At 45.7% G+C, this 17734-nt stretch overlaps 1 protein-coding gene across 1 annotated transcript in view; it reads right to left on the minus strand.

Annotated features, from left to right (window-relative positions):
• Positions 1–16921, minus strand: part of srgap3 (SLIT-ROBO Rho GTPase activating protein 3) — a 71708-nt gene extending 54787 nt beyond the window's left edge. The window contains 1 exon segment of the mRNA XM_077014384.1: positions 16337–16921. Within this exon segment, the coding sequence (XP_076870499.1) occupies positions 16337–16403 (67 nt within the window). The 5' untranslated portion in view covers positions 16404–16921.
• Positions 16922–17734: the final 813 nt, after the last annotated feature.

The raw sequence follows: 17734 nt of genomic DNA on the forward strand, positions 1-17734 counted from the left end.
TAGACTGCTGGGAACCGTTGCCTCATAGTTCTTCCTCAAGATTTTTCAACAGCGCACACATTATGTCTCACTAATCAGGGTGTACAGAACGATCCCAGAAAGGCCATCGGGTGGACGTTAAGCTCTTTATAAGGAAAAAGGGAAACTAGTAAGACATAATGCCATCAAATATCGCTTGTGTGAGAATAACCCCGTACAGGCGGAATATGACTCAGTCATTGCCAAGAAAGAAGAATTCTTGTTTTGTCTCGTCATGGAGTGCAGGTCTGAATTGATGGCAGGTGTGATCTGTGACGGCCAGGCAGGTGCTGAGGAAAGCTTTGCCTTGTGTGGGAGAAGACGGTACAGCCCCCACCAGCCACACCGCTCTACTGCCCCTACGGAACCAGACGGAGGAGACCAACGACAGTCCCCGTGGACACTACACAACCACTTTTGTTTTTCCATATAGCATTTTGAAAAAAATATATAGCTCATTTTTTCCCCCTATAGCAGCATCTGTCTTACTCTACTGATGTGTTCGGTACTGTCACACGGGCCTGGAACATTCCCATTAGCACTTCTTTGTGCCAAGCTTTTGACTGGCTACTTTCTGCTGGATATGTAGTCAGAGCGTGCGGTGGCTGAGGGGTTACAGCGGGCTTGAGCAGAAACAGTGCACATTCTTGTTCCAGTACCCATAAATGCAACACAGATGTGGTCTTAACAGAAAGCGTAGGAATAGCACAGTTGTAGTGAAACACTGCACTATGTATTTTGCTAGGACATGCCTGTCGTTTTCTTGCTAATCACCACTGTGCCGCAGCATGGGGGTCCAGACAGCAGTGATGTTAGACGTTATGCATTCTGCTTAGTATTTTGTGACCGTAGTGGCCCGAATCTCTACAAACTAATCCAAGGAGGCGTGGACTCCTCACACAGCTCCAGCATGTTTGAAGTGGTGTGGCCATGGTTACATGGCAGCTGTGGACACACAGTGCATGACGGAGAGGAACCCTTCTGCTTACAGACAGCACAGCGTCCAGTTAGCACATCTCTATATGAAGCAGGGTGACCAGATACCCCTAAACGACTGGGCAAGCAGACTGGCGCGTGATCCCTCCATGAATGGACAGGCAGACTCCCACGACCCCTCCGTGATTGGGCGAGCAGATTGGCCCGAGATCCCTCCGCGACTGGGCGAGCAGAGTGGCCCGAGATCCCTTTGCAAACGGGCGGTCAGCCTCCAGAAACAATAGCAGGATACAGAGGAAGTGTGACCCGGCGGTTCGGCAAGGAACAAAAGGAAACGCGGACGATGGATGTCGTAGTAATGAGTGAAATACGACTGCCGTGACAGGTTAAGAGACAGAAAAGAGAAGGAGAGAGAGAGAAATTGGCAGAAAGAGAGATGGGACAGAGAGATAAAAGAATGGAGAAAAGGAGAGACAAATAGGCACTTGAAAAGTTCAAGTCCAGTGCCATGGAAGAATTTGTACAGGTCACCACACCATTTTCCACAGTTGTAAATCTCACTTAAACAGTCTGACCAGACGTTTCAGAATGGCCCACAGTCGAGGGGATGAGTTTCCCTGTAAATAGTACTAGACTGCTTTGTGAAGACTGCACCATATCTGTAAATGATTTGAACCAGCATTATTGGGCCCTTGTAGAGGCTAATGTCAGGGGAGGGTACAAAGATACAATTGTCTAAGACCTGCAATTTCCATTCCTGGAGATGTAGCTCACCACTTACTTACTAGGGTACACAGTCTAGTACACAACACCACTTGGGTGATAATGTAATATTCAACATTTATTTGCAACAATACCTCTGTTGCAGCTACCGCAGTTAGGGTCAGTTCTGAATTATTTCAGCAAAGCCTTGCACCTCACTGCTAGACAAACCAACCAAGTCCGTGTTTCCCTGCATTGTTTTGGAGGGCTACACCGCCCTTACAGAAAACAAAACCCTGGAAGAAAACAAGAATTAAAAGATGAGGCCTGGAACAATATCAAAGCACATGGGAACGTGGCTTCGATCTGTCTGCAGACTCACTGCAGGAGCCTCTTTACAATCAAAACCATCCCGTGTGCTGAAGAGGTGAAGAGGTGTAGCTCATGTGGTGAGGGTGTAGCTCACAGGTGTATAGATCCAGTCGAACCACATATTACTACTTTACACATGGCACCAGAAATAGACATTTTAAGTGAAGGTTTCTGGGTAAAGTCAGTGTAGAAGATATTAAGACTGGTGCTACAAGTCTCTGATCAAACCACCCTCACAAACCACTGCTAATTTTCCCCACCTCAAGCAGTCCACAGGATCACTCGAGCCCAGTATTATGCTGTGACCAACAGGCCCGTTACTGAAATGGGACTAGTACTCACTCACGCCCGTTTACCGCAGTCCAACGTGCAGAGCAAGACAAACGCATTCAAATAACATGGCAACAACAGAGCAGTGGAACGAAACTGGAACGAACACACAAAGGGCGGCCGACGCTATACGGATCGGTGTTGCTCAGAAAGGCTCTCCGCTCCCCCACCCAACACCGTGGTGGTGTGCAGGAGCATCTCGACGCCACACCATTCTCAAATATCCAAACTAAGAGTAGAGTAACGCTTTCCAAAGTGCTTCCAACGGGTCGAACACTTTGAAAGCGCATCTCTTCCGCTCACTCGCAAATCCCCAAACACACCTCCCTCTCTCTCTCCCCCCCTCCCTCCTTCCCTCCCTTTCCCACTCTCGCTCTTCCTTCTGTAGACAAAGTACCTGCTACACTGCAGAAGCGACACAGTGCTCAGACGGAAGGTTGCACCGTGCGCACTGCAGGCAATTAACTTCAAACCGAATGCGTTAACCCCCCGTGGGCTCCATTAAAGCCCGTTCATTAGTGACGGCAGGAGCGTCCAATGGTCAGAGTCCTGAACCGAAACCGTGCCGCGGCGAGGGCGGAGGGGGCGGGCCCACAGCACATCCACACACCGAGAGGCCACGGGGGGGGGGGGGGGGGGGGGGGACACGCGAAGGGGGAGACGGATGCTGCAGACGCGCCACGGAGGAGAGAGCTGCGTTTTCAGCAGAGCGGTGTAGAAAAGGAGCCGTTCGCGAGGAAGGCAAACACCAGCTCTGAACGGCACCGTCTGCATCGCCGCCAAGAACCAATTAGCAGCAGCATCGCATCCTGTCAAAACGTTGCAGACAGGCGACGGAGAGCTAATGACACGCCCGCAGACGTTGGTTTTCCATTCTCTGCTCAGATAACGCAGTCTCCTCCATAATGACACAAAATGACCTAAAACCTCTTAGGTGGAATCGCGGGAGCCTGTGACCGAGCGCCAAATGGCAGCCCTGCGCTCAAAATGCCACAAGCTAATTGCCGCCATGGTGCACAGAGGTCGGAGGGCAGGACACGAGGGCCTGGGCTCCAGTACAGCTACTACACATCAGTCTGCAGAGCAGAGCTCACGAGAGCAGAGATTCCAGCTGTGGAGACAGAGCATGTGCAGAGGGCTGCATGTTCTACCCAAAACTAGAGGGCAGCGTGTGGACACCCAGGTCAGGACAGATCACGGAGACACGTGGTAACCCACACGAGCTCCTAGCCGGTTCCTTTCTGAGCTTCGGAGTCAGTTCTGCAATTTCAGACCAAAATGAGGACAGATGGACCAACAATGATGCAAACCACGTGGCTCTTCTGCCTGGGAGCATATTGGAAGTAAATGCGACACTTGTTTGGGAGTAAACACAGCCATGTATTTCTGTGGAGGAAAGGCGGGGTTATGTGGAAGCGAGGCCTGATGAATGTGACATGTTCTGCTGTGTTTACTGCACTGAGAGCTGAACTGGAGCTCGAGGTATTCAAATCAAATAGAGAAGCTTGACAAGCACTTAGATTTGTAAGATGAGAGAGGAGCTGAGGCAGCACTTTCGATCGATTTCGCCGACTTTGGTCAGCTCCAGCCCTCTGTAATGCAAATTACTTCTTCATTGGGTTCCTCTCTCTCTCTCTCTCTCTTCCTCTCTCAGAGTTCGACAGAACACTCCTTTCCAAGGATGGAAAAGATGAGTGAGGTAAACTAGACTGCCGTGGCACTTAACTGAGCGCAGTTTAAGGGCTGCAGTGTGCAAGGGCTATTAGCTGTTCACACAAACACAGCTCAGTTCCTCAGAAGTGAAATTAAGTGTGAAGCAGAATGGTTTCTGAGAGAGTTTAACTTTTTAGGGCAAGGGCCATCTGAACTTTAGTAGGCTGTAATAAATATGTCCTGTTGTGGGAATGGCAAAAAGTCTGACCGATGTCCTCCTACAAACACACACACACACACACACACACACACAACACACACAACACATTCAAACACAACATGCAGACAGACAAATACACACACACAAACATCTCGCAAGCGTTATGTCCAGTCGTTCAGCCACCTCCGCCACATTGATTTTTCTTCTTCATGGCCAGGCTATCAGCAGTGGCAACACGCGGTGCAGACGTTACTATAGCCCTCCGCTTTGGGGAAGCAGAGCCACACCCTTCTCGAACCCCGCAGTCAATCAAATCTCCACACACCAACCCCAGTTATCCAGTTGCCCACGGAAATAGCTGCACACCATCTCTACAGCAACACACGCAGCCTTCTCAGGAAAGTGAGGCAAGAACGTTGACACACACTCGCTCACACACGCCAACATGGCCTGACAACAGCCTGACCTCTTTTTCCTAGTGTGTGCTGTGGCCAGTGCTTCTTTTCCCAAACACAAACAACTCCTGTCATAGCTGCCATGTTTTTTGAGCAAAGCTATTCAGTTCAGAAAGTAAAAATATCTCCGGATGAGTTACATGTGCATGTTTATGCATGTCATTTTTTCCGTCACTAATAAAAGCCACTTACGTTACCCAAGGTGGGGAAAAAGAGGCTAAAAGAGTACTTAGTACTGCCTATCTCACTGGCCAACAACCAAAACTGCTATAGTTAGACTGTAAGTTAAACAAATGTGAAATATGTATATGAAAAGCTTTTGATTTTAGAATTCAACCAGGTGTGACATCACCCTCTAGTCAGAATATAAACCCTTGTCTACAATCTCCATCCCAGCATACATTTTCATCAGATATCAGGGAAAAAAAATCTTAAGAGTTCCATCAATTATTCAAGGGGATAAGCGTGCTTTCACATCCACGGGGAGCAGAAGCACCTAAAGATGATGTAGCATAGCATATGCTAATACCTAGGCCTAATGCAAACCTCTCCTGCTCCCAGCTTTAAAATGTGCATGGACACGTTGAGATCACCAACACGACATAGCACCAATCAGAGGGGTTCAGAAGCACACGCAACACATCAGAAATCCTATTCCTATTTTATGAGTGTGTAAAAATAGTTCTGGGACACATTTTGGACACTTAACCAAAGTGATATGTTGCACAATCCATATTTTGTATGGGGATATGGTTAAATGGAGTATACCAACATAAACGTCTAATTGGGATACAGATGTGGTCTGTGACGAGGCCACAGTCTACAGTTACGTGGTCAGTGCTTCAGTAACTACCAGCTGAAGCCAATACAAGGTGGAGCGCCCCAAATCGATTCAGATCGAGATACGAGAACGCAAACTCAGAAACTCCAGAAGACATCTCAATTAAAAACAGCACCATTTTTCCTCTCTCGCTGATCTGCTGCGTATGATTATAACTGAAACGTGAAGACGTTTTCCACATTCTCTGATATTCATACCCATGAGTATCGCAACGCTCTTTCAACCAAGTACCAAGACCTAATGGTAAGGGAATTTTCTATGGAAAATCCAAAAATTGTACAGTTGATCTTGCAGCATTGTTGCATTGGAGGTTTGGGGTTGGGGACGTACCAGCCCCTTGTCTGTGAAGTGGGCTGTGTGCTCACCAAGCAGGAGCTCACCTCCTCCCACTTACTTCATTAGCCGGTCTCAGACTTGAGAAACTATATCAGACGTGCTGATCTTTGGCTGGAACAAACGCCCGAAGCTCCTCCAGGCCTTTATGAGAACGACTGCGCGTCTTGTTCTGAAAGGCTGACTCAGGCTCTAGCTTGCCTGAAGTTTTACGGCGTCCTAGAACTAAAGCCGTCTCACAGTCCAACCACACGGTCAAGCGCCTAGAAAAGGCCACATCTTCAACTGGGCAAAATGAGCATTGTGTTCAACTTTCTTCAGGATGTTACTTGGCCTCAATGACTCACATTCCGGCAAACGAGTGAACTATATATCTATATAATATATATTACTTCCAGCCACTCAGAACGTGCAAAAATAAATGTCAACCTAAAAGTGCTGGCACTGACCCTAAAGGAGACCTCAAGTAGCACATCAGGATAGAGGAAGTTGAATCTATGGCTGCAATCATAGAACAACGTAGAAGTCAAATGAGTAATAATGTCATCTATTGTTTTTAGCAAGGTTTGTAATTTTGTACGATATATATTTCCATTGATCAACACTAGTCTTGTGTTCAGTAACTCAATTGGAAATCAGCAATATCTTCATTTCTGCAGCACTTGGTGGTTCCCAGAGGAACCGACATGCTACATGTGAGCGTCGTGCTCAGCTAGGACGTAGTACGACAAGTTCCCTAGTCAAAAGAATAGGAGAAATTGTAAAATGTTATCAGAAGGTAGAAAATACAGGTCATCTTCAGACATCTCCGCTGGGCCTTCCTTTGGAAGCAGAATTTGGTGCCCGACAACCACACTATTTTGAATGCTAAACCTGAGCACGTTGTCTCTCGACTGTCACTGGGCTGCAGCTGTGGAGGTCCTGCTGAACGGATTCCAAACAGGCAGCTGGAAAAGGCTTCAGAGAATGCTGACGACACCGTCCATGCATCTGGGTTGTGTAACCCCCCAAAATCATGAAGTGCCTCAATGACGATTCAAAACAGAAGAACTCAAGCAGGGCATGAACTATGCACATGGGTCGTTTAAAGCCACCATTTATAGGTCAGCTTTTAAGTTATTCAAATCATTTAAAAAAAACATCACTTTTAGGAAGTACTTAGGTAGTATTTTCCATACTTTGATATTACTGGTTGCATTAGGATTCACAATAAAGAGGAAAAATGCAAGATTGCATTTTTATCATCATGGGTAAAAGGGATAAGAGGTCGGAAATTAATTCCATATTTGCATCACTTGAGCAGGCACTAGTTTCCACTTTTCCTAAGGTTTAATTCCACTCACAAAATATACCACAAAATATCACAATTAATACTTACATTCCTGATTGTGATTTGACCCCAGATATTTTGCATATTTGTAAGACATTTAATGCATTTCTATTTGTATGGCTAAAGCAAGTAATCAGTCTCCTTTTCAAAGCACAATGATGACGGAGAGGTGTCAAACACCCAGTGGGACATTCACTAAGGGTTCACTTTCAATGATGCTTAGATTTGATGTGTTTTAGTCACGCTCAGAATTGCAGTACAAGACGTTTCATCTCATAGCCTGTTTGTTGCATAAACTCATGATCAACTAAAAGTGGAATGGTAAAGTGGAATGTGCAATATCTGCAATGTTTCCAGCTGTTTCCATCCAGTTATCATTAATAAGAGAGAGACCTATCGATTCAATACTATAATAGTTGTTTGATAAAGTGTTAGAATTACAACTGCTAACCTGGAAGAATGAGGGCAATCCCGTGCTTCCTTCAAAACGTGAAGCCAGCAATTCATCTTTTCCAGCCATGACTCAGAACCGAGAAACCTTAGACTTGATGGCCCCTAATTAAAGGGCTGAGCATATCACTATAGCATATCATTATTTTATTTATTTAAGGACTGAACTAGGAATTGGCAGTCTCCAAATTCACTTTCAATTGCTATAAGAAATAGATTTCATCCCTCAAAAACATGAATGAAATTAAGCATCCTTCTAAACGGGTAACTTCCGTCACCTTTCCGATACGTGTGGTTGGCCTACAAACCCATTTTTTGAACAAGGTATTCTGGGAAAAAAAACACTTATGTAGCAGTATTACGTCCGACTGGGAATTTGAGCACTCACCATTTTATTACTCCCTCTTCTCTCCTTATTCAGTTTCTCACCTGGGACACAAATGTCATCAACAACAAAGCATGAGAGCAACTTTCTACACCTGTTGAAACACAACAACGAGCCTGAGGTGCGGCCGTTGAGGCCATCACTACATAGGTCCTCACACCCTCTTATCGCCGTTTGGTTTGGCTCGGCTCCAGGTCTGATGGCTCCAAAGGTCACGTGCAGAACATCCTCCATGGAGACACAGGCTGCACCATCCCCAAACAAGCAATCCAGATGATCCACTACCACTCCTGACCAGCAACACCAGCCAAGCTGCAGTATTTTACTGGAGACCTTCTCTCCATGCCCTAGTTGACCTCTCTTTGATGAACTACAGACTGGAGAGGATTCCAGCCATTGCACTTAGTCTAATTTTGAAAGTGCACAGTAAAAATTATATATATATATATATATATATATATATATATATATATATATATATATATATATATATATATATATATATATATATATATATGGATGGAAAAGCCAGAAATTGAAATTCAAAGAAAAAGAATGTTTTTACATTGGGATTAGGTAGGAAAGTTGGAATATCAGTAAAGGCAACTCTGAAAAACAGTGATAGGAACAGGTTGTGTGTCAAAATCACAAAGTGCAGTACGAGACCAAATGTCATGTTTCCATTCCTCCTGACAGAAAAAGCAACACAGTCATGCACGGATCACCAATAGCTTTAAACAGCACTCCAAGATACGGTTCCATCTCCTCATTACTCATTTGGCCTTCTTCACATGCACAAGGTAACAACTGCCCCACACTTGCTGGTTACTTGACTTCATTCGTATTTTTTATCTGCCGACTCTTCAGAAAGTCACAATATCTGTTGAGTTTTACCACAGAATTCACTACATGCTGCATACATGGTGAAAATGGGGATTGATTAGCCAGGCCTGTGTGTTCTAACGTGAGCAGCACCAGCTCTGCCCAAGCAGCTCCTGTAGACATGTAGTCCAGCACAGGCTACTCAATGTAGATCCAACCCCCATTATTGATGTTTGCAGTACGAACAGATCTTAGAATGGCCAACTGATCCATGGTTAATGGTCTACCTAATTTGCAACTTAAACCTAATTAGTTAAAAGCAAATAAACAGGAATAAGGGCATTTTAAAAAGCCTCGGTTCTACGCCATCGCTGACCCAGGTTTACGTGCTACAATGTGAAGCCATGCAGCAGCTTGTATACAGACTGAACACAGGAAACCTGCAGTAATCATGTGCAGAAAAACACAAAGTCTTATCAAAGACCAGGTGTGAAAGCAGCCCTGGGTAGAGCTGGGCGTGCTCTGAACGTGACCCTGAAGTTTTGCGATTTGCAAACGCACCATAAGTTGAAATGATAACAGATAAGACCGCATATCTACATCAACCACAGACAGAATCTCAATTACCAACCAACAGCTCAAGAGTCGACTGCATCCACAGGGCAGTGTGATTAGATTAGGGCCCAGCTCAGAGTTGGCCGGGTACCCGGGGTCTTCGCCTCGGTGTCTTCACTGATGATTAGGGCCTGCGTCCTCTCAGGAGCGGAGAGACGTGGCAGGGACGCAAAGCTGCAGCCATGGCTCGGGTCGTAACAGTCCGCCTGGCGCCGGGCACCGCGCCAAGAGCACAGACGACCCGCTCCCGCCCGCTCGCCAGCAGAGAAGCGCCGAGTACAATGGAGAACAGACAAATCTAATAAAAGTCAGGCACTCAAAAACGCAAGCTCACCACGTGATCCAGGCCATATGGCCGCCGCGCACACACGAGCGGTTAATGGAGGATTAGAAGCCGGCACCAAAGCGCACGGGCCCGCGTTTGAAGACTGGAGTTTAGCAACGCGACGCGAGCCCACAACCTGAACCCAAAATAAAACGAGCAAGTCTACGAAGCGTGGATTAAAAATAGACGGCCTGATCCGAGGTCCTCGCTATTCAAGATCGTCGAAATGGCTGCTTTGATAGATGAATAAATAAATAGCTAGTGCTATTGAAGAGCGGGAGAAGCAAGGGCCTCTGTCCTTGTTCTAGCTGCAGGAGACTGGCAGTGCTCACGGCCAAAGCCTGACCCATTACATAATGCGCTCCATTCACCGCCTCTGAATATGACAAGGCTGAAAGGGAGAGCCCGGACAAGCAGGAAGCAGCCCTTCCCGGGCCTGCCAGTCCCTCACTGCTCGGCGTGAGAGGAAAGGCTATGGGCAGTCTGAGTCGCAAAAGGCCCATCTCCATCTCCGCCTGGAGCCTCTCTATTTAAATGCAAATAGGGGCGCGTAGCAGCTGAACAGCATGGACTGGGGCGAGGAGCTCGACCCCCAGTCCCGTGGAGACACCCCCCCCCCCCCATCCTGTTACCCATCCGCCTGGGCCTTAAACCAGCTGAGCAAGACCCCCCCTTGCCTATTTCAGCTCCACAAAGCATCAGCAAGCACCAATGCATACAGCCTCTGTGAATATTTTATGTTTTTGGTTTTTTTTTTTTTTTGGGGGAGGTTGTTTGCTGTCTGGGAGTTTCTGCAAGGTTTAAATGGCAGTTGTCAGGGTAGGCTGAACTCTGCTGTGATCACTGTCTATTTCAGGTTCACATTTAAATGGCAGGGGCCAGGGGAGTGCGTGTGAATCACGCAGGCCGACTCTGGGCTACATCACGGAGTCCTGCGCCCGTTACTGCCATGAATCACAGCTGGACAGAGCCACAGCGCCACATAAACCCTTCACTCACATTCGCCACATAAATCCTTCGTTCACATTTGCCAGAGCCACATGTGAACAGAAACGCCACGATGCTCACAGATGTTCCCCCTCACAGCCTGGTCCCAACTCTCCTCTGGCATTTCAAGAACCTTTTTTGTTTTATAAACTTCTTCTTTTTAAGAGAAGTTAATAACGGCAGTGAGAGAGTACAGTGCACAAGAGAAGTGAGTACATCCCTGTGCAAGATCACGTAAATGTAAAATGATTGTATCACCTTAATTACCCATTTGCTTTAATGTAACATTAAAAATGATGAGATTTAGATTTACTATTACACACAACAGCCCCACCCTAGGAACTCTATGCAACAAATGTGAGTAGACTTGAATTACTGTGACTAAAATGAAAATGCATGTCCACTTTTAGTTTTGAGGACAGGCCTACACCTCCCTGGCATGGAGGATAGCATTTTGCCTTTTGTCCGTTCTTCTTGCCATCCTTTGTTGGTGTTCTAACTTCAGGTCAGATGAAATACTCAGCCGGGTCATCTGGCAAATTTATCAAAACCAAAGAATGGGCTTCCGATATTTATCAGGCTTCTACAGCAAAGGGTTTTCTTGCTATTTTGTGTTGAAGAGGAAGCCATGGATTTTTTTCTCTGGATACCATCCGTGGAGGTTGACTTTATGCAATGTCCTTCATACTGTCTGAGCTGTCACAGAAACTCCGGTTTCCACTGATTACCCCTGTGCCAAGTCTGCAGCCCTCGCCTGTCTGTTGTCAGAGCTACATTGTGTGAGCGGTGTACTTTCTGTGGTGCTATTCCAGGAGGGCGGCCATTATGGCTCTGGTTAGTGGTACTATGGCTTGTTCTATATCTCCTGATTACTATTGCAACTGTGTTTCGATTGATTTTCAGTTGGTGACCCATCTTCCTGTATCCTTTTCCATCTCTGTGAACTCTCACAATCAGATTTTTCAGTTCCTCTAGCAATTCTTTTCCATGTGGAGTCATGAAGCAGACATAGATAGACTTGCTTCTGTTCTACACTGGATATATGATGCTAACCTGTATGAATGCCAATCTACCAGCCAAATCCAAGAGTGAAATTAAATACAGGATTGCTGAAAGTCAATTATTATTTCTTGGTGTAGACAGAAGCCATAATCCCCCGAGGTGATTAAATAAAATGGCATTCCTTATTTCAGTGAACAAGTTTAACCTGTTATTAAAAAAAGTCAACATAGAAGAAATGACAGGGGGCTTAAAATTAAGCAAAGGCATTTTTAATGAGGTCTTTCCCAGAGAAGAAGCCTGGGGGTGACATCACCAGCCTGCTGGCATGGTTTACAGCTGCACAGATGCTCTAGCAAACATGCCAACATGCACAGAACAGAAGACTAACCGCCTAAGGTGAGACCAACCTAGCATTTCTTGGGTTGCAACATTACCCCCAACTTCCGTCCTTTCAGTCAGAACGAGGCCTGCTGCTTTACTCAGAGGGTGGAGCTCTGAAATGGACACTGTGATTGGATGAGCCACTCTGGGGTGTGGTTCACTGCAACCCAAGCTAACGTGGTCGTAGACCGATCTCACAGACGAGCAAGCATCAGAAAGGCACAAACAAGGAAGCGGATTCCGCCCGCTCATCCTCAAACGAGATTACTCCCACTGTATCGGCCACATCTGGAGGCAGTGTGATGAGGATCACTTACGTAGGAACTAGTAAATCTGGATTGACAGGAAATCTGTCTAAGAATGAAACACCAGTAATGAGCAGTGAAAATGCGTCTGCACTTTCTGTAATCTTACATGCAGATCCGTTTACTCCTTTTGTGGCTTGAGAGCGTTTAAAAATTACACGAAAAATAATAAGCATGCCATGCCATCCACTATACCAATAAAATTGTCAGGCAACAAATACTACAGGAGGATGTCCACATTAATTCAGTACTGCCGTGTGATGGTAATGATGTTCACCGCATTAATTCAGCAATGCCATAGTAATGACGTTGACTGCATTTATGGACCTGAGCTGCAGGCTCTGCATAGTTCAGTCTCCCTGTGAACAGGAGTGTTGCCATCACCTAATCATTTAAACACCCGTGATAATACAAGCATCACTACAGCTGACGCAGCAAAGAAGCAATATCCACATCCTTGATACGGGCTTTTTAAAGTTGCTCGTCATTATTAGTTTCTAATCGCAGCCCTGAACAGACCCGCACATTGGTGAAACAACCACTATTCAAAATGAACATGTAATAGCAAATTCCCCTTTGTAGTTCATATGCAAACGTCCATGTACACAAAGCAGCTGAGACCAAATTAGCATGGAATTAGCATTAACCCGCCCCTCCCTTATTCTTGCCCGTCTCACACGGAACACTGCTTAATTAAACAGGAGCTGTGCACCAATGGCACAGATGCGTACCGCATAATGTACGACAAAGCGTCCAAGTTGCTTGACAGGCAGAGGATAAATGCTACCATCAGAGCTGCAGCATTCAAAACCATCATAATGATCCAGACTATTAGAGGTCATTACTCAGCCAGCAGAGAGGACATGCATAACAATGGCTGATCAGGCACAGACTCAAGGCACCTTGTTCTTAATGGTGCCTTGTTGTAGATCTGCAATGTGTGGTGATACCACAGAGAACGGTTCCTTATTCTGCTCACCTTGAAACTGTGTTTTATTGAGCTATTCTGATGTCGATGCTTCATTGTGTTCTTTTTTAATTGCTTAGACGAGTTGCCCTTATAACAGAAACAAATAGATCACTAAACGTCAAATCAGTTTGAGGAGCAAGAGTTTTAAATCTCACAGTCTCAAAGAAAAATGCACCAAAACCCCAACAGCTGGATCGCTTGCAAGTTGAAGACAAGCGCACACTTTCATCCTGGTATTCCCATCCCTGGGTCAAAGAGCAGAGAAACAGAACGTCTCCAGCAGATTTGTGCTGGCTTGAATTGCACATGAGTTTCTGATGCTAGTCTGGTTCTCACTCTGTGTTCTTGTGGTGGCTCAGCCCCTCTGCTACCGCGCTCCTTCTGGGTCTTTCCGTTGTCTTCCCTCTTTAATTCATTCTTATGGCATACATTATTCACAACATAATTATTTTTATAAGATCTTGGCCCTCCCAGATGCTGCCTGTAGTCAACTTCCTGCTCGTGCATTATGTAGGTGAAGCGTTATGATGATTATCAGCGCGGGATTGGACGGCTTCGCTGCCATGGAGATCGTCTCTGACCTAGTCTGACTGGTCCCAGTGCGCTGAGAAGTTCAAAGCTGCACTGCATGCCAAATGTTCTAAACACGACAGAACACAGTTACGTCGAAGCTGCACGTCTAAGCCACGCTCCACACTGAGTTCATTTAATACCCCAGTTTGGTAAATAAAAGATTTCTAACTTCAAATTATGGGTGTGGGAGATCTAAAACACGGTTTCAATTAAAGGGCTGCGTTCGTGTTTAAAATAACATTTCCAAACAAAAAATGTGTATTCTAGAGTTCAAACATCTATCAACCTGAGTTAAGCAGGTGTGTTGAATGCCCAGGAATACTAGCCAATCACAAACAGAGCAGCTTTAAGAACTGACTGATCTAGGGGCCTCTCCAGAATAACCTCATCATGGAACTGATGGACTAATAAATAAATAATTCAAACACAGTATGCTCACATACAGTATATGCACAGGGTTGATCGACTGAACCCTGAAGCGGCACTGGTTAAGCTGACATAAAGATCCATGGCCCTCATCATACTGGTTCTATGGACAAGAAAACGTCAAGAGAGGTTACACCACCCGCCTGATCTCCCAGACAGCACGGGTGTCACAGTCCATTCTTGAGTAGACTAGGCCCATTAGGCATGTTGACACACCACCATCACACAAGTCTTTTGGTTTTTAGGAACCAACAGATTCCGAAAAGGTTGCACACATCCTAAGGACACAGAAAGATAATGTCCACTTCAACTACACTTCTTTGGAAATGTTAGTATTAAATTATCTGATCATTTATTTGTGTGCGAGAACCAGAATATTATAACAGGCAGCTATGCTAATTCAAAACGTGAAATATGTCCATGTATGCTTTAAGTCATTACATACATGTACCCTTCATGACTCCCAGGAGAGAGAGCCATGCCACTCAAGCAAGAAGCCAATCTGAGATCTCAGACATCTTCCATGTAGAGAGAGCCAGTCTTTAAAGCAGCAAAGGAATCTACACCTCAAACTGTGATTTCAGTTCATTCATAAAATTCTGAGCATGATTCAGGACTCTGCAGTGATGCACATCCACCGCGCTCTGTACTATAGTGGAGGGTAATGAGCTGTAGGTCTGAGGTTGCTAGAAGGTAACACTGATGACAATGGCACTGGGTGTAGTGATGATTGCTTTGACATGATAACTCTTTGATGGTGAACTGTCCAAATGATTTACAGAACACCCAACCAGCTAGGAAGATTAAGGAGAGGTCCACGGACCCCATCAGAGTAGCCACTAGTCAGGGTGTCCACTGCTGCACTATCCAACTAACACACACCACAGCTTTGCTACCTCTGGACATAATGGTTGGCCCCTGTCCGCAGACACAAATATTTTGCATTGAAATACTTTAAATTAGGCTTTTGATTGTATTATCTGAATAGAAATATTGGGTGAAAAGAATGTGTGGATCCATCGCGGGGATAAAATATTTAGGGGGAAATACTGGTCACCGCGGCCATACTGGAAGTCATATTCATATTTTTCATAATTAGGATAGCAGAACGTTATAAAAAAATGTCTGCTTATTATCTAAATGTTTAATCCGCGAGAAATCCGCACTGCTAGGTATTGGAGTTTGTTTATTAATGTTCTGCCTGTATATTTTCCCTCAGCAGTACCAGGCGGTGCCAGACATTTAATCTCACGGAGGTCCCTCAAAACGTAAACAAAGGGGAGAATTAACCGAGCGAGCTGCTCGAACTTCGAGGTCCACCCGTCTTTGAAGAACCAGAACACCGTACCGCGACACACTCCGTTCTACCCAGCAACAAAGCGGCGGCGTTCGGTTCCTCCGAACCTGGGACTTTTATCCGCGCGAGCGGACCGAGCCCGACGAGCCCAGCAGAACCGTGCAGAGCGCGAGCCTGAGCGCACCCGGTGCAACGTCGCCCTTTCCTTCAATACGGTTATACAACAGAAAGGAACAATAACAAGGGTGTGTGTGTGGTTCTGAGCTTAAAATACTGCGTGGAAGTCCGATCAGGAATAAAAAAGCGAGCCGTTTGATTGAAGGGATGATGGGCAACGAGAGGGAGGTGAGGCGGGACCCGCTCCAATGCAGAGAGAAATGTACCGAGGCCAACTGGGCTCTGCTAGTCTTGGTTTCCTTGATGCCACAATCGTGCATTTGCACGTACTGCATTAACTTTCCCACCGTTCAACACATCTCAAATTGCGAGGTTTCGTGATAATGTTGGATATCAGGACCGTCTTGGCGCAAAACTTCAGATCTATGAACGAGGCGGACGTTAAACGGGACAGGTTTATATTTTGCCATGACACACCGACAGTCACATACCTTTAACTTGCGTTTCATATTCCCCAATGATCTCCTTGTCCTTCTTAAATTTCGTTTGAGATGACATTTTGTTTTCCTGAGGTATTATAACGTATAGACTCCAGTGAGGTGTGGATGTGGAGCGAGTGCTCCCGTGTCACAGCTTGTTGCGACTTTCCTTATTTCAGGACTTGAGCGAATAAACGTCCCTCGTGTAACGTTCAGCAAATACACGTTTTCTTCAACCGACAAGACCACCGAGCGAAACGGCGATCACCTCACGCACACCTGCACTTCCCCAATCCGAGCTAGCGCTACACACAAGGGGCTCCTCCTCGCTAAATACGGAGTGCCATCCAAAGTGACTGAAGAAATAAACCAAAAAATCCCCCGTTTATAAAAAGACACGTTTACTGTGACGACGGCAGCACTTCATGTGTGAGCCCATGCCCCACCGCGATAACCGTCGGTGAAAAGTTGAGAGCGCATTTCAGAGTTCCCAACGCACCCAAATTTGCCCCCGCGCTGTGAAATCTCGGTAAAGCGAAGAATGGAATTGCGCCAAGCGACATATGAAACTCCTCCTGTTGTAGAACCCCCTCCCTCCACCAGCCCAACCAGCGCCACCCTCACAGCGCCATCCTCACGCCTCCATCAGCGCGCAGGCTCCCTCTCCCCCCGACGTCTGGCCATCTTAACGGTTCGTGTTCTGAAACAAACCAATGCTTCAATGGACGTGGTTGTTTTGACCTATTTCTTTGTATTATGACAGAGACCGAAAAAAATCTCGAATCACAATGATACCAAATTTGCACTAAGATTGTATTTCAGCTACTTATTTAAAATTATACGGCATCCATAACCTACAACAATTTTAATAGTTTTAAGACATGGTTTAAATTGCTTTTGTAACCACATTGTGTAGAAAATGTATTGACAGTATATAGAGGCTATGATATTTACCCTTATAATGCCCTAGTCATATAATTCCATGAGCAATTATTGTACCCCAAACAAAGCAGTATAGAAGTTAGCATGACTGGCAAAAATTTAGCCTGTATACATTCAGTTGTTTATTTAAACTGTATTCTACTCTATCTCCATAGTTCACATTCCTGTTTGATAGGCTTTTCGCCCACACACCCTTATCGCTGCTGGGGAGACCTGCCATTTCTGTGTCTCACAAGCGGGTCTATCTGTGCATGTCAAAACAAAATTTCAAAGGAAGCCCCTACCACAGTGGTTCCTTGTTGACAGCTTGTGTCAGTGAGCTGTTTAAGGTAAAGGACAGAAGCATTGCTGCTTGGAGATCTGTCACCACACAGCCCGATCAGCGGTCCAGCGATAGAGTAAAGAGGCTCTCAGTGAAACGGTGCATTAGTCACCTGACACTGGAAGACCAGAGAAATCAGTGGACTA

This window comes from Brachyhypopomus gauderio, chromosome 8 (genome assembly GCF_052324685.1).
Source record: "Brachyhypopomus gauderio isolate BG-103 chromosome 8, BGAUD_0.2, whole genome shotgun sequence".
NCBI lineage: Eukaryota > Metazoa > Chordata > Actinopteri > Gymnotiformes > Hypopomidae > Brachyhypopomus > Brachyhypopomus gauderio.